This window comes from Macaca fascicularis, chromosome 11 (assembly GCF_037993035.2).
Source record: "Macaca fascicularis isolate 582-1 chromosome 11, T2T-MFA8v1.1".
Classification (NCBI taxonomy): domain Eukaryota; kingdom Metazoa; phylum Chordata; class Mammalia; order Primates; family Cercopithecidae; genus Macaca; species Macaca fascicularis.
Window position 1 is genome coordinate 62,777,524 of NC_088385.1, and position 15,968 is coordinate 62,793,491.

The 15,968-nt window shown below is 49.3% G+C and overlaps 2 protein-coding genes across 24 annotated transcripts in view; both read left to right on the plus strand.

The window, feature by feature from the left end:
- The first annotated feature begins 2,096 nt into the window (after window positions 1–2,096).
- SUOX (sulfite oxidase) lies at window positions 2,097–8,736 on the plus strand. Of its 13 annotated transcripts, none has more exons than XM_065524370.1 (6): window positions 2,097–2,159; window positions 2,435–2,543; window positions 4,537–4,699; window positions 5,384–5,504; window positions 5,777–5,954; window positions 6,843–8,736. In XM_065524370.1, exons 4-6 carry the CDS (start codon window positions 5,455–5,457, stop codon window positions 8,250–8,252), a joined length of 1,638 nt encoding a protein of 545 aa, XP_065380442.1. In that variant the 5' UTR covers window positions 2,097–2,159; window positions 2,435–2,543; window positions 4,537–4,699; window positions 5,384–5,454; the 3' UTR covers window positions 8,253–8,736. The 13 variants fall into 13 exon arrangements, with proteins under 13 accessions (XP_065380442.1, XP_005571219.3, XP_045221369.2 ...); XM_005571162.4 differs by having other exon boundaries at window positions 5,445–5,504; XM_045365434.2 differs by having other exon boundaries at window positions 4,537–4,586; window positions 5,445–5,504.
- A 2,199-nt stretch (window positions 8,737–10,935) lies between these two features.
- IKZF4 (IKAROS family zinc finger 4) overlaps window positions 10,936–15,968 on the plus strand; it is a 30,240-nt gene continuing 25,207 nt past the window's right edge. For 7 of the 11 annotated variants that reach the window (XM_005571167.5, XM_074007087.1, XM_045365439.3 and 4 more), the window contains exons 1-2: window positions 10,936–11,240; window positions 15,225–15,302. The gene's annotated coding sequence lies outside the window, so the exon portion shown is untranslated. The remainder of the gene's footprint in view (window positions 11,241–15,224; window positions 15,303–15,968) is intronic. The other 4 variants (XM_074007090.1, XM_074007089.1, XM_045365442.3 and 1 more) reach the window with 1 other exon arrangement.

Consider the following 15,968-nt stretch of genomic DNA (forward strand, 5'->3'; position numbering starts at 1 on the left):
ATCTCCACCTCCCGAGTTCAAGTGATTCTCCTGCCTCAGCTTCCTGATCCCTGAGTAGCTGGGATTACAGGCACGCACCAACACACCCAGCTAATTTTTGTATTTTTAGTAGAGACGGGGTTTCACCACGTTGGTCAGGCTGGTCTCGAACTCCTGACCTCATGATCCATCCACCTTGGCCTCCCAAAGTGCTGGGATTATGGGCGTGAGCCACTGACCCTGGCCGTATGTGCATATTTCTAGGATCCATTTCTATATGTTTCTCAAAGGGGTCCATGGCCTAAAGGTTGAAAAACATCACTGAATTAGTTTTTTTGGTTCATCTTGTAGCTTCTGCCTCAACGGGAAAATTTCCCTTGGATCTGCTCTTGACTCCTAGTGTACTTCAGACCCTTCAGTCCATCACAGTCTAAAGGTTGAGGGAAGGGGGATGAAATAGAATTATGTGTGGTTGCCGGAGGCTTTAAATTCCAAAGAATCTGAAGGAGGATAGGAAAGAGGACTGGTGCCAGACAAAGCTGGCATTCTAGGCCTGTCTCTGTCAACTTACCAACTGTGGCCTTGATCAAGTTAGTGCTTTCTGCCTCGTTTCTTCATCTGTAAAATAAAAGCTGAAGATTAAGGTCAATTATGTAAAGCATGTGTGTAACACAAAAGTAGACGACACTATTAGGAAGGAGGCTTTTAGATAATCCCTAACTGACTTCTCTATATCTTCCTTTGGCTGAGACTTTTTTTTCTAGGTTGAAGCTTGTTCTCTCTCTCTCTCTCTCTCTCTCTCTCTCTCTATATATATATATATATATATATATTTTTTTTTTTTTTTTTTTTTTTTAACAACTGGTAGAATAGTAGGATAGGTTGGGCATCAGCCTCTTCCAATGATTTGATTGTATACAGATTGAAATCCTTTCTATTTCCAAACACTTAAGAGCCAAAGCCAACTTTTCACTGTCGGTTCCCTTACCTTATATCTCTTAGTAATAACCCACACCTCCGTTCCCTGATTCCTGGTAAAAGCTCTAGTTGGAGAGAGGAAAGGAAAGGAAATGATCTTTCAAAATTAAAGGTGAACACCTTCACTTAAACTAATTAAAATTGTATCTCCACCCCCTGGCCTGTAGAGGGCAGTGTAAGGATACATTTGTCCGGGTTAGGGGACTAGGTTTGATAAATTTTGTCCCGCATCAAATGACAAAAGGGTAATAGAAAATGTATTATATTTGTGCCCCTTACTTTGAGATAAGAGACTACAACCTTCATACTTCGGGGTGTTAAGCTGCCATTGCTCTTGTTAAGAGGCAGTTTGTTTTAGAGATAGGGTCTTGCTCTGTTGTCCAGGCAGGAGTGCAGTGCCGCGATCTTGGCTCAGTGCAACCTCGAACTCCTGGGCTTAAGCGATCCTCCCGCCTCAGCCTGCCGAGTACTGGGACTACGGGCGCGTACCACCAAGGGGCGATTATTATTTTTTTTTTTTCTATGCAAAATAAAAGATGGCTATTCAGCGTTGTTGGTTCATTTTTGTTGGGGGAGAAATTCGACTAGCCCAAGGAATCTCAAATTCTTGGAACCACTATTTTTGGCATTTCTGTTCTCATTCCTGGAATATAAGAATTGAGCGACTGACCTTGCTTTCTCTAAAAGATAAACAGGGTGGTTGTAGTTGCAACAGGGTAGATAGAGGTATGTACCCTGGGGTTAATTAAAGTGGAGATGACAGCCGGAAGAAACTGGACTGGATCCCGAGGCCTCCTCCAGGGAGGGGCGGTAGGGGCGACTCAAAATCTCCCACCTCTCAGCCCAACTTTTGGATTCCTCGTCACCTTCCACACTGCCCGAGCTCCGGACATACAGCCCCGGTGCACGAGGGTCCCATTCTTTGCACACCAGGGGTATAATGGACTCTGGACTGTTGCGAGAGTGACAGCAAAAAGCCAGCCTCTTCTCCGAAGCTTCTTGGCAACCTGCCTGTCTCGGCTCCAGGAGGCGGGTTTCAGCCAATGGCTGAGCCACTCGCTTCCAACCAATGGCTGAGGGGTTGAGCTGAGGGGAATGAGTGGTCCCTTACTGCAGCGGGACGCAACGGCGCTGGCCCCGCCCCTCGAGAACTCGCTGAGAGCTGGGCTGGTAAAATTGCATTACTGAGGACACTGGACTCGGTAAGGAGGCTGGGGGTGGGAAAGAAGCTGGGGAGGAAGGGCTGCTGAGCTGGGCAGCGGAGGGGGCATTGGTGTCCAGCTGTGCTCCGAACCTCGAGGGCAACAAAACTATCAGTACCTGCCTCCACTCTCTCTGTCTGGGTGCTCTTGAGATCGCGGGGTGTTGCCACAAGACCCTTTTGTGCCTGGATGTCGGACGTATCTTCCTACCTAATGTGCCCGTGGGGAGTGAGGGGTCATCACCTGCACCAACGGGTGGCATTTCTGTATTACAGCAAAAGGCTGTCCCTCCCAAACCTGGGATTCTGGGTTGACTGAGTTCACCTACGAGTCAGCACTACCTGCACTGCTCTGGTCTAGTACAAACAGGCTGCTGGCATTGAGGTAGGTGGCAGAGAGAGTAAGGGTCCCTTGGCCTAGGGGCAAGGTGAAGACTGCTCCTATTCCCATCTCTAGGTTTCTTCGCCTCCCTACCCACGACCCACCCACCCCGACACATTGGTCTCCAGCATCTCATCAGCAGTTTAGACATTTCTCACTACTCCTCACTCCGGCCCTGCTGGGTCAGTGCTCTCTGTTCAGCAATGTGAGGAAGAAACTGTTACCGGGCAGAAGGCAGAAAAATTACTTTCCTTCTTCAGCCTGCCCCTGACACTCTGGCCAATAATTCCTCAATTTGCTGAGCTCACTACAGTGGCATAGACAAGATTGAGGTGGTCCGGGACCCTGGGTTGGGGTCCAGTTCCTAGCTGGGTTCAATTTAATTTTTTTAGGGTAAATGGGGGGAGAGTTGGGGACTGAAAGGCCTTCAAAGACAATGTTATTATAGTAGTCTCCCCTTATCCAAGGTTGTGTTTTCCTGAGTTTCAGTTAGCCATGGTCAACCGCTTGGAAAATAGGTGAACACAGTTCAATAAGATATTTTGAGGCTGGGAGTGGTGGCTCATGCCTGTAATAATCCCAGGACTTTGTGAGGCCAAGTTTGAAGGATCACTTGAACCCAGGAGTTTGAGACCAGCCTGGGCAACATAGTAAGACCTCATCTCTACAAAAAAAAAAAAAAAAAAAAAAAGCCATGCATGGTGGCTCATGCCTGTGGTCCCAGCTACTCAGGAGGTTGAGGCAGGAGGATGGCTTGAGCCCAGAAGTTTGAGGCTGTAATGAGCTGAGATCACACCACTGCACTCCAGCCTGGGCAACAGAGCGAGACCCTGTCGGGGGCAGGGGAGGGTAGGGGAAGCCAGACAGTGGCTTATGCCTGTAAACCCAGCACTTTGGGGGCTGAGGCAGCAAGAGGCCAGGAGTTCAAGACCAGCCCTGACAACATAGTGAGACTCCCATGTCTACAGAAAAATTAGCCAGGCTTGGTGACACACGCTTGTAGTCCCAGCTAGTGGGGAGGCTGAGGCAGGAGGATGGCTTGAGCCCAGGAGGTTGAAGCTGCAGTGAGCCATGATTGACACTTGCTCCATCACCCAGGCTTTTTTTTTTTTTTTTTTTTTTTTTTTTTTTTTTTTTTGAGACCAGGTCTCACCCTATTGCCCAGGCTGGAGTACGGTGGTGCCATCATGACTCATTGCAGTCTCGACCTCCTGGGCTCAAGCCATCCTCTCATCTCAGCACTCCTCTCCTCACCACCCCAGTAACTGAGACTACAGACAGGCATCACCATGCCCAACTAATTTGTTTTTTTTTTCTAGAGACACAGTCTCACTATGTTGCCCAAGCTGGTCTTGAACTCCTGGGGTCAAGTGATCCTCCTTCCGTGGCCTCCCAAAATGTTGGGATTATAGGCATGAGCCACCATGCCTGGCCAAAAAAAAATGTATTTTGAGAGAGAGACCACATTCATATAACTTTTTTTGTGTTTTTTTTTTCGAGACAGGGTCTTGCTCTGTTGCCCAAGCTGAAGTGCAGTGGCACAGTCACCTCACTGTAACCTCAAACTTCTGGGCTTAGATCTTCTCACCTCAGCCTCCAGAGTAGATGGGACCACAGATGCACTCCACCATGCCCAACTAACTTTTTATTTTTTGTAGGGACGGGGTCTCCAACTCCTGGCCTCTAGCAGTCCTCCTGCCTAGGTCTCCCAAAGTGCTAGGATTATAAGGGTGAGCCACCACACCCAGCCCTTTTAGTACAGTATAATGTTATAATTTTTCTATTTTGTTATTGTTGTTAATCTCTTTTTTTTTTTTTTTTTTTTTTTGAGACGGAGTCTCTCTCTGTTGCCCAGGCTGGAGTGCAGTGGCGTGATCTCAGCTCACTGCAACCTCCACCTCCCAGGTTCAAGCAATTCTCCTGCCTCGGCTTCCCAAGTAACTGGGGTTTACAGGCACATGTCATCACACTCAGCTTATTTTTGTATTTTTTGTAGAGACGGGGTTTCCCCATGCTGGCCAGGCTGTCTCGAACTCCTGACCTCAGGTGATTTGCCCACCTCGGCCTCCCAAAGTGCTGGAATTACAGACGTGAGCCACTGCGCCAGCCACTGTTGTTAATCTCTTACTGTGGGTAATTTAGTAATTAAACTATAAGAGGTATGTATGTATGGGGGAAAAAACAGTAATATAGGGTTTGGTACAATCTGTGGTTTCAGACATCTACTGGGGGTCATAGAACATATCCCCAGTAGATAAGGGGGTACTACTGTACTTGTTGACTCTTCATGTTAGCTCTGCTAGGCAGGTATCATTTCAGAGATGAGGAAGCAAGTTCAGAACAGCTTGGAGTCTTGCTCAGGAAATCGGTATGGTTAATGAATAGCAAGATCCAGTTTCACAAACCCAAGGCATTTTGCCCCCAGAATCTGGGCTCCTTCACCCAATTAGGCTGCCACTACTTTTTTTTTTTCTTTATTTTTTTTAATCCCTGTTTAAGTCAGTCTGACCCACAGTCATCCTCTGCTGACTTCAGAAATAATAATCTGGCCAGTAGACATTTGGCTTCGGTCCTTTAGGCCGTTTGCCCCAGGCATTGTTCTCTATGGTGGATGAAGTTCAGAATGGAAGATGGGAGAGAGGTGATTCTGATTCTAGAAGCACCCATCCCTCCTACCCCATTCCCCACCCACATTACCTGTCATCCTGTCAGCACAGTCTGTCTCTGAAGTGCTCCAAGTTTTTTCTAAGGGCCCATTTGTACTCCCACTTTCAGGACTCCCCATTTGCCCAGAAAGCTCCTTGCTGACCTTCTCTGTGTCTTCCTCCCACCCATTCCCTTAGGCTTCCCTAATATCCCCTCCCAGGGTCTCCCTATCTTGGTCCCAGAATCTTCCTTCTACAGGTCTGCTACAATGCTGCTGCTGCACAGAGCTGTGGTCCTCAGGCTCCAACAGGCCTGCAGGTAAGCCAGCCCATCCCAGGACTTGCCTCCTAGCCCCTACCTCCCACCCTTAGTTGTCTTTTACAATGTCATACCTTGCAAATAAGATAGTTGAGAGAGTGTGTCCAGGGAGGAGAGAGAAAGCCAGATCCCACTTTTCCCACCTATCCCTGGAGAAACTAAGTTCCAACTGAAGGAACCAATGGCCAACCAAGGAGAAAGAAGTAGACCCCAGGCCTTCACTGACCCTTTCATATGACCATATGTGCTACTAAGACCTCTCTCTCTTCCAGACTCAAATCAATCCCCTCAAGGATCTACATTCAGGCCTGCTCCACAAATGATTCATTTCGGCCCCAGTACCCCAGCCTTACCTTCTCTGGTGATAACTCCAGCACCCGGGGATGGAAAGTCATGGGAACCCTATTAGGTCTCGGTGCAGTGTTGGCCTATCAGGACCATCGGTGCAGGGTAAGTAAGGAAGGTGCTTCATTGTCAGAACAGACTGGGCGTAGTGGCTCACGCCTGTTATCCCTGCCAACTACAGGAGGCCAAGGTGGGTGGATCACTTGAGGTCAGCAGTTTGAGACCAGCCTGGGCAACATGGCAAAACCCCATCTCTAGTAAAAATACAAAAATTAGCCAGGTGTAGTGGTGCACGCCTGTAATCTCAGCTACTTGAGAGGCTGAGACACAAGAATTGCTTAAACCCAGGAGGCTAAGTCTGCAGTGAGCCAAGATCAAGATCGGGCCACTGCACTCCAGCCTGGGTGACAGAGTGAGACTCCATCTCAAAAAAAAAAAAAATTGTCAGAATAAAGGAATCAGTCCTAGTAAACTCCACCCGCAACCCAGGCCGTGACCTGTGTTCTTGCAGTTACAACAGAGTCCACAGTGACAGTCTTCATGCACAGTGGAGATGAAATATGCTAATCTGCTACCTTCACTTCCCAGTGGCCAACACTGTGGGTTGGGTCAGGGTGAGCTAGAGTGATTTCTTCTTTTTTTGTTTTTTTTTTTGAGATGGAGTTTCGCTCTTGTTGCCTAGGCTGGAGTGCAATGGCATGATGTCAGCTCACCGCAACCTCCACCTCCCGGGTTCAAGTGATTCTCTTGCCTCAACCTCCCGAGTAGCTGGGATTATAGGCATGCGCCACTATGCCCGGCTAATTTTGTATTTTTAGTAGAGACAGGGTTTATCCATGTTGGTCAGGCTGGTCTCCAACTCCCGACCTTAAGTGATCCGCTCGCCTCAGCCTCCCAAAGTGCTGGGATTACAGTCGTGAGTCACCAGGCCCGGCCGAGTGATTTCTTCTTAACAGTTTCTTCCCTTTTATCTTACTCCTTCCCTGCCGACAGGCTGCTCAGGAGTCAACACGCATATACACTAAGGAGGAAGTAAGTTCCCACACCAGCCCTGAGACTGGGATCTGGGTGACTCTGGGCTCTGAGGTCTTTGATGTCACAGAATTTGTGGACCTACATCCAGGGGGGCCTTCAAAGCTGATGCTAGCAGCTGGGGGTCCCCTAGAGCCCTTCTGGGCCCTCTATGCTGTTCACAACCAGTCCCACGTGCGTGAGTTACTGGCTCAGTACAAGATTGGGGAGCTGAACCCTGAAGACAAAGTAGCCCCCACCGTGGAGACCTCTGACCCTTATGCTGATGATCCTGTACGTCACCCAGCCCTGAAGGTCAACAGCCAGCGCCCCTTTAATGCAGAGCCCCCGCCTGAGCTGCTGACAGAAAACTACATCACACCCAACCCTATTTTCTTCACCCGGAACCATCTGCCTGTACCTAACCTGGATCCAGACACCTATCGCTTACATATAGTAGGAGCACCTGGGGGTCAGTCACTGTCCCTTTCCCTGGATGACTTGCACAACTTTCCCAAGTACGAGATCACAGTCACTCTGCAGTGTGCCGGCAACCGGCGCTCTGAGATGACTCAGGTCAAAGAAGTAAAAGGTCTGGAGTGGAGGACAGGAGCCATCAGCACTGCACGTTGGGCTGGGGCACGGCTTTGTGATGTGTTAGCCCAGGCTGGCCACCAACTCTGTGAAACTGAGGCCCACGTCTGCTTTGAGGGACTGGACTCAGACCCTACTGGGACTGCCTATGGAGCATCCATCCCTCTGGCTCGGGCCATGGACCCTGAAGCTGAGGTCCTGCTGGCATATGAGATGAATGGGCAGCCTCTGCCACGTGACCACGGCTTCCCTGTGCGTGTGGTGGTTCCTGGAGTGGTGGGTGCCCGCCATGTCAAATGGCTGGGCAGAGTGAGTGTGCAGCCAGAGGAAAGTTACAGCCACTGGCAACGGCGGGATTACAAAGGCTTCTCTCCATCTGTGGACTGGGACACTGTAGATTTTGACTCTGCTCCATCCATTCAGGAACTTCCTGTCCAGTCGGCCATCACAGAGCCCCGGGATGGAGAGACTGTAGAATCAGGGGAGGTGACCATCAAGGGTTATGCATGGAGTGGTGGTGGCAGAGCTGTGATCCGGGTGGATGTGTCTCTGGATGGGGGCCTAACCTGGCAGGTGGCTAAGCTGGATGGAGAGGAACAGCGCCCCAGGAAGGCCTGGGCATGGCGTCTGTGGCAGTTGCAAGCCCCTGTGCCAGCTGGACAAAAGGAACTGAACATTGTTTGTAAGGCTGTGGATGATGGCTACAATGTGCAGCCAGACACTGTGGCCCCAATCTGGAACCTGCGAGGTGTCCTCAGCAATGCCTGGCATCGTGTCCATGTCTTTGTCGCCCCATGAGCATGGAAAAGAGCCACCTCAACCCCTTTCCCCACCCATTAGCCTCACTGCTTCAGAAAAATCTTTCCCACCCCTCAACTTCTTGGATCACAACTCTGGCTTCCTAAGCCATACCCAAGTACACATATAGCACATTTCACCCAGGGCCCCTCCCTCTTTGGACACTATGTTACATATCCCTCTTGGCCTTTGAACCTGTGCCAGGAAATGTGAGCTGTTACAGCAAGGGGCTAGAAGTGAGATAAGTAATTCTGGAGACAAGCACTATTTTGTTTTCGTACCCCACCTCCATTTCTCATGCCTACTGCCATCAAGGCCTTGTTTTACTTTTCTTTTTGGATTCTTCAGAGAAATGTGTGTGGCATGTGTAAGAAAAGTGTATATACTATTATCTCTCCAGGTTGCAAAGTTGTGAGGAGAGCAAAGGGCACAACCATCTCCCTTTACAGTTCTACTTTTCTAATAAATAGTCTGTTTAAGATCATGACTCTTGGGCCTGGGGAGTGAGCCTATTGCAGGAGGGAGGATGCATTTGTACTGGGATGTATAATGAGATTAGTCCAAAACAAACAAAACTTGGGAGGAAGACAGAGGAAGTAGGCTTGTAGGTTAAGAAGTGTGGCTTCTGGCTGGGCACAGTGGCTCATGCCTGTAATCCCAGCACTTTGGGAGGCCGAGGCGGGTGGATCACTTGAGGTCATGAGTTTGAGACCAGCTTGGCCAATGTGGCAAAACCCAGTCTCTACCAAAAATACAAAAATTAGCTGGGTGTGGTGGCGGGCGCCTGTAATCCCAACTACTTGGGAGGCTGAGGCAGGAGAATCTCTTGAACCAAGGATGCGGAGGTTGCAGTGAGCCGAGATCACACTACACCCCAACCTGGGCGACAGAGCAAGATTCCGTCTCAAAAAAAAAAAAGGGGAGAGGGGGCTTCCTTCTCTGAGGTCTGGCAGTATCTGCAGGGACACCTAGGTGATTGACTTCAGGATACCATGAAGAGAGGAGAGGTGACAAAAACATGTATCCTCCAACCCCTCTCCCCAACAATTCCAATGCACTTGGCAGGAAAGGCAAAGGGTGCTAGGAGTTTAAAATCAATATTGTCTTAGGAGGCTGTGAAAGCAAAATAAATCTCGGGGCCCCAGAATCACTGAGCTAAAGGGAAAAGTCAAGCTGGGAACTGATTAGGGTAAACCTGCCTCCCATTCAAAGTCATCCCTCTGCTCACTGAGATAAATGCATATCTGATTGCCTTCTTTGAGAGGAATACAACCATTTGCCTTTCTTTTTTTTTTTTTTTTGTAGAGACGGAGTCTCGCTCTGTCACCCAGGCTGGAGTGCAGGAGTGCGGTGGCGCGCTCTCCACTCACTGCAACCTCAGCCTCCGGAATTCAAGCAATTCTCCTGTCTCAGTGTCCCAAGTAACTGGAACTACAGGCACACACCACCACGCCGGGCTAATTTCTTTTGTATTTTAGTAGAGATGGGTTTCACCATGTTGCCCAGGCTGGTCTTGAACTCCTGAGCTCAGGCAATCAGTCTGCCTCCCAAAGTGCTAGGATTACAGGCCTGAGCCACCAAACCCGGCTTTTTTTTTTTTTTTTTTTTTTTTTGAGACGGAGTCTCGCTCTGTCGCCGGGGCTGGAGCGCAGTGGCCGGATCTCAGCTCACTGCAAGCTCCGCCTCCCGGGTTTACGCCATTCTCCTGCCTCAGCCTCCCGAGTAGCTGGGACTACAGGCGCCCGCCACCTCGCCCGGCTAGTTTTTTGTATTTTTTTAGTAGAGACGGGGTTTCACCGTGTTAGCCAGGATGGTCTCGATCTCCTGACCTCGTGATCCGCCCGTCTCGGCCTCCCAAAGTGCTGGGATTACAGGCTTGAGCCACCGCGCCCGGCCTTTTTTTTTTTTTTTTGAGACAAAATCTCACTCTGTTGCTCAGGCTGAAGTGCAGTGGCCCAATCTCAGCTCACTGCAACCTCCTCCCGGCTTCAAGCGATTCTCCTGCCTCCGTCTCCCAAGTAGCTGGGACTACAGGCGCCTGCCACCACGCCCGGCTAGTTTTTTATTTTTAGTAGAGACGGGGATTTCACAATGTTGGCCAGGCTGGTCTTGAGCTCCTGACCTCAGGTGATCTGCCCGCCTCGGTCTCCCAAAGTGCTGGGATTACAGGCGTGAGCCACTACGCCTGGCCCCATTTGCCTCTTATCTACCTAGGACCTGGAAGCCTCCTCCCAGTTTTGAATTGTCCCGCCTTTACATATATTGATTGATGTCTCTCGTCTCCCTCAAATGTATAACACCAAGCTCTGCTCCAATCACCTAGGGCACATGTCGTCAGGATCTCCTGAGGCTGTGTTAGGGGCGTGCGTCCTTAACTTCGGCAAAATAAACTTCCTAAATTGAGACCTGTCTCAGATTTTTGGGATTCACAAGGTACAGAGGGAAAACTTGGCTCTAGGGCCTGACGTGCCAGGCCACATAGGGTGTCCAGTGTGTGCTTAGATTGCAAACTGGGTGCAGATTAAAGGCTAGTTTTTAGGTTACCTTCGGCAGGCGATGGCGCCTTTCGGACTTGAATCTTTCGGCGCTCGGCTACTCTCCCCTAGCTCCTCTCCCTTTTTCCCCCAGCAGTCTCCCGGGCTTGGGGACGCTCGGTGTTCGGCCACGCCGCCTGTCGCCTGGTAGTGGGACCGGAAGTTGTTAGGGGGAGGGGGACGGCTGTGATGGGGGGGGATATATGGGGGGGCAGGTCCCTTCTCAGGTGAAGCTGCTGATGGAGATGGAGCCGCCGCCGCCGCCGCCGCCTCTCAGCGCCCGGGTCCTGGCTCCGGCCCGGCGACTGCCGCCGCCTCAGTGACCCCACTCCCCCCGCACTGGGCCGCCCGGGCCAGAGTGGGGGACCCCCGCCCCCCCCGCCTCCCTTTTCCCCAACACCGTCCCCTCTCCCCCACCCCTCACAGCCTGCGCGCGCGCGCGGAGACGCCTCAGGTGAGTGAGGGGCGGGGCTTGGGGGGGGTTAAAGCGAGGGCGGGGCTTCGGTGGCCGGGGGCGGGGCCTGAGGGGCTCGGGCGTGAAGGAGCTGGGAGACGTGGGCGGGGGAAGGGGCCAGGCTGAGAGAGGGGCGCGCGTTGGGCTGGGGCCCGAGGGGTGGAACATGGCCGGGGGAGTTTGGCCCGAGGCCCCAGTATTAAGAGGGAGGTAGCAGGGACTTGGGGTCCTAAAAAGGCGGGAGACAGATCACCGCAGGGGTCTGAGGACTGGCTGGAGCTGGCAGCCGCGGGGCTCCTCCGTGGGGATGTGGTTTGGGTATACAGCAGGACAGAGAGGAGAAAGGAGCAGCAGAGAGGGTATCTGAACAAAACAAGAGAGGGACCCGGGTATTGGGTCGAGGAATGCTGAAGACAGGAGTCTGGGGATAAAGACGTAGGCCTAGGTGAGAAGATCTGGGAGGCAATGAGCATATTGGGAGAAACATGTAGAGAAGAAACTTAGCATGGAGTGAGAAGTGCACAGTGTAGGGTGAGAGGTGTAGGGAACTTGGGAAGCAAGGCTGGAAAGGAAGAGATTCACTGCCTAAGAGCCCTAAGAAAGAAATGCAACGGAGGAAACCCCAGGGCAGACATCCAGATGGGAGCTGCAAACTTGGGAAGCAGGCTGCCTGCTTCCTGTGTACCAAAACAGCCCTCCCTGTACCTCCTCACACAAATCCCATTTTCTTACCCCTTGGCTGCTAGAGTTGTAGGTTCTCGCTTTTTAAATTTTCTATATTATTTATGTGCCTTTAAAAAAATTATGATTAGGGCCGGGCGCGGTGGCTCAAGCCTGTAATCCCAGCACTTTGGGAGGCCGAGACGGGCGGATCACGAGGTCACAAGATCAAGACCATCCTGGCTAACACGGTGAAACCCCGTCTCTACTAAAAAAAAATACAAAAAACTAGCCGGGCGAGGTGGCAGGCGCCTGTAGTCCCAGCTACTCGGGAGGCTGAGGCAGGAGAATGGCGTGAACCCAGGAGGCGGAGCTTGCACTGAGCACTCCAGCCTGGGCGACTGAGCAAGACTCCATCTCAAAAAAAAAAAAAAAAGAAAAAAATTATGATTAGTCCTGTCTGGGAGCAGTAGAATGTTTAACGGAACGTGGACCTTTAGATATGTTCATGAAATATTGTACCCCAATCCCCCTCCAAGGTCAAGAACTTATGAACTCTGCTTCCAGAAATTTTTTTTTTTTTTTTTTTGAGACCGAGTGTCGCTCTTGTTGCCCAGGCTTGAGTGCAATGGCGCAATCTTGGCTCACTGCAACCTCCATCTCCCGGGTTCAAGCGATTCTCCTGCCTCAGCCTCCCAAGTAACTGGGATTACAGGCGCCCGCCACCTCCCCTGGCTAATTTTTTGTATTTTTAGTAGAGATGAGGTTTCACCAAGTTGGCCAGGCTGGTCTCGAACTTCTGACCTCAGGTGATCCACCCGTCTTGGCCTCCCAAAGTGCTGGGATTACAGGCATGAGTCACCATGCCTGGCCAGAAAATTTTTTGCATACCTTATTTCGCCCCATTTCCTTCTCTCATGAACAAAACTATCTCGTGTTGTGACTCTTATCAACCCTTGCTTATATGTCTAGTAGTTCCTACTGTGCCTGTCTCCCCGGCCTGTGCCCTCAAAGCATCAATGGTGGGCATGGTATGTTCCTGACATGCTCACATGTCAGCTTTAGGTGTTCCAACATCATAGTCAACCAGATGACCATTGAAGCCTGTCTCCCCTTACTGATACTTGCTCACTTTGCCTGGGTGAAGATACATGTTCTTATCCTTAAGGAAGCATGAAAATGTTGTCTGACTACCTAGAATATTTCCACTTAAGATAACTCAGATTCTGAGGATAAGGCCAGATAAAAGGCCAAATCAGACAATCTTTGAAAGCATAGTGTTTCCTTTGGTTGGGGCACCAGCTGGTAATCCCTCACCTCCTCATGGACCTGCCAGTAGATCCGTGAATCATGCTCCATCATTTGCAGGAGGACTTCAGCTTTCCCTACTAACAGCCTAAAGCCAGAGAATCCAGACAGCCCCTTGGATCATGAGAACAGTCAGATGAGTAGCTCCTGAGATAAAAATAAAATCTTAAAAGAAGAAAATAGCTTTACCATTGGGAAGCAAGAGAAGTTTCACTGGAGCTTCTGGGGTGGGCTTCAGGATGGTGAGAGCTGCCCTCATTTTGGCAGCTTCAGAATTATACCTTGCCCTAGTCAATAGAAGTTCATGTCTCAAACACAAAATATAATGTCTTTGTTGCCCACTGAGTGCAGTTAGTTAGTTGAATTGTAGCTTTTGGGCAATCCCCTTCCTCTGAGTAGGTTAAGGGTAAGGCATATTTCAGGACTTGGCTCAGAAATAAGTCCTGACTTTTTTCCAGTGAAAATGCAACTGAAAGTCTCTTTATATCCTCTTAGTTTGAAATCTGCAGCTTGAACTTCCCAGCATGGGAGAAACTTATCCCACCTTTCACCCTACCCCCCACACACAGCAGTATCCACAAAGGAATTATTTTTTTCCCCAACTGGCCACCTCTCTCTGTCTCTACACACAAACACACACACACACACACACACCCCCCAAAGAAAAAGAAAGATAGGTATTTCTAGCCTCATTTTACTCTGTAGGAACAAATAAGAGTGTGGGACCCTGTGAGTGTGGACAATACCACAGGCAGAGGGACTCCCTTTCTTTATTGGTCTGTTGACTCTGCTGAAGAAAGCTTTGAATTCCAGGCTTTGATTTGCTTCCTCTTCTTAAAAGAGTTATGAACTCTGTTCTGGAAACAGAGAGATAGGTTCAAAGTTTATCAGACAAAAGCATCTAAGACAGGGTAGTGCTGATATGAATGCTGATATGAATGACCTGGTCCAGCTGGGGATAGGATCCACATTGTAGGCTCTGATGCAATACATATGCTGGGGTAGTCCTCAAGCTAAGAGGCCGTTTCTACTTTAAAGAGACTTAATGACCATCTAGTTTGGGGTTTTCCTCAGGTCCATTATCTCTGAAAAGAGACATAGGAGGAAGAGGATTATTTATCCTCCCATTCATAAGCCTGTGTTTCCTGTTCAAGGATTTAGGTCACCAAGACGCAGACCCAAAAACCATTCATTTAATAACCCAAGAAAGAAGGCAAGCAGGGTGGCCCAAATCTTCCAACTGGGGCAAGATTTAATAAAGTGTTCCAGTAGAAAGAACCCTCTAATGGTAACTTGGGCTCTACATGTCCTACTTCTGTTGTTAACCAGATGGGTGACTCTGGGCTTAGTTTCTTCTGTTAAAAACCAGGAAATTGTAGGTCATCTCTCAACTCCATTTCAGCTCCAGGATTCCTCAGGTCCTGGAGTACCCCTGTCCTAGACCCTCCACATGAAGAAGAGAGGCTTACCAAATTGGATTGTCAGAGCAAAACTATTAGCAGTGGAGCCTGAAAACATCTTTCTGGCCCAGACAACAGTGAGCTTTTTTGATCAGCATGTATTAGGGACTTTTGGCTACAATTGCAATCAAAGGCAATTGTTCCTGTCTCTTCTACATTTTTTTGCTACTGTACCCTAGTCAGAATAGTTCATTGAGACTTCCCTGTAATTTCAAACTTCACTTGAGAGCACTAACCCTGTTTTGGGCATCTTTGGCTTTAAAACTGATTATTATAAGACTCAAATTGAATTTCCCTGCTCTACTTTCTCCACCCCTGCCCAAACATACCACTGAACAGCAGTGACTTTGTGAGGACTTTCTATTAACAGAGAGCTATACTTCGGGGTATACCCAAAAACCCCAAAAAGTATCATCTCCTGTGTATCATATCTAGTGATTTAAAGTGTTTAGTTTGGCCCTTTCCCTTCGTTCCTTATGTCCTGAAATGAGACATGGGAGGGATAGGATTGTTTCTTCTCCCACTCATAAACCTTAGCCTTCTCTCTCTTCTGCAGTCTACATGGGGAGGACAGAGAAGCGCAAAGAACAAGAGAAAAGATGCATCCATCTGAGATCTAAAAGGAGACAATGAGGTGATATTTTCCCCCTGCCCAGGTGTTGTGTTTTCAGCTCTTACCCCTTTTTATTTTAGAGACTGGCCATTCCTAGGATGACCTGGGAATTCATCCCCTCTGCACTGCTCCCCAAGAACTTGGATAATGAAGCTGAGCTGTCTTCAACTGTATTATATGTAGACAGAAGGTCACCATCTACAGCCTGGTGAAAAATGAGTCAGATCTTTCCACTGTAAAGACAAACACATGAGCTGAGCTAAGATTGGTGGGTTTCCTTCAGAGAGCACTAGGTTGACCCTAAAGATTATTTCAGAGCTGCAAATTGCTTGATGTCTAGATCTTTTTCCTGGAAAGGGGCTTGCAGACAATGGCTAATTCCATACCTTTCCCTGGCCCCTTTGCCTCTTCTTCCTCCTCAATTATGCAAAGCTTTTGATAGAGAGCAGAGCCAGCTATGTGATTCCAACATGTTTTTGCTCAGATTTCATTCAGTTCAGGAAGGCACAGATAGTAGAGGATGATGCTGTGGGTTTGCTCTACTTGTAGCACCTGAATGGCTCACACCCAAGGCACATGGGAAGTTCTGTCTTTTTAATAACCACTGGTCTCCACCTGAGAACCCAGGTACTAAGGGAAAATGGAGAAAAATTTTCCACTTCTGCCTGTTATAGTTTGGGAATAATA

Excerpts from the sequence above, each read along its gene's own strand:
- SUOX (XM_045365434.2), top strand. The coding sequence starts at position 4,552 with ATGCTGGCCAGGCTGTCTCGAACTCCTGACCTCAG. Across the intron at positions 5,505-5,776 it reads AGGCTCCAACAGGCCTGCAG|ACTCAAATCAATCCCCTCAA; the intron begins GTAAGCCAGCCC and ends TCTCTCTTCCAG. Across the intron at positions 5,955-6,842 it reads ATCAGGACCATCGGTGCAGG|GCTGCTCAGGAGTCAACACG; the intron begins GTAAGTAAGGAA and ends CCCTGCCGACAG.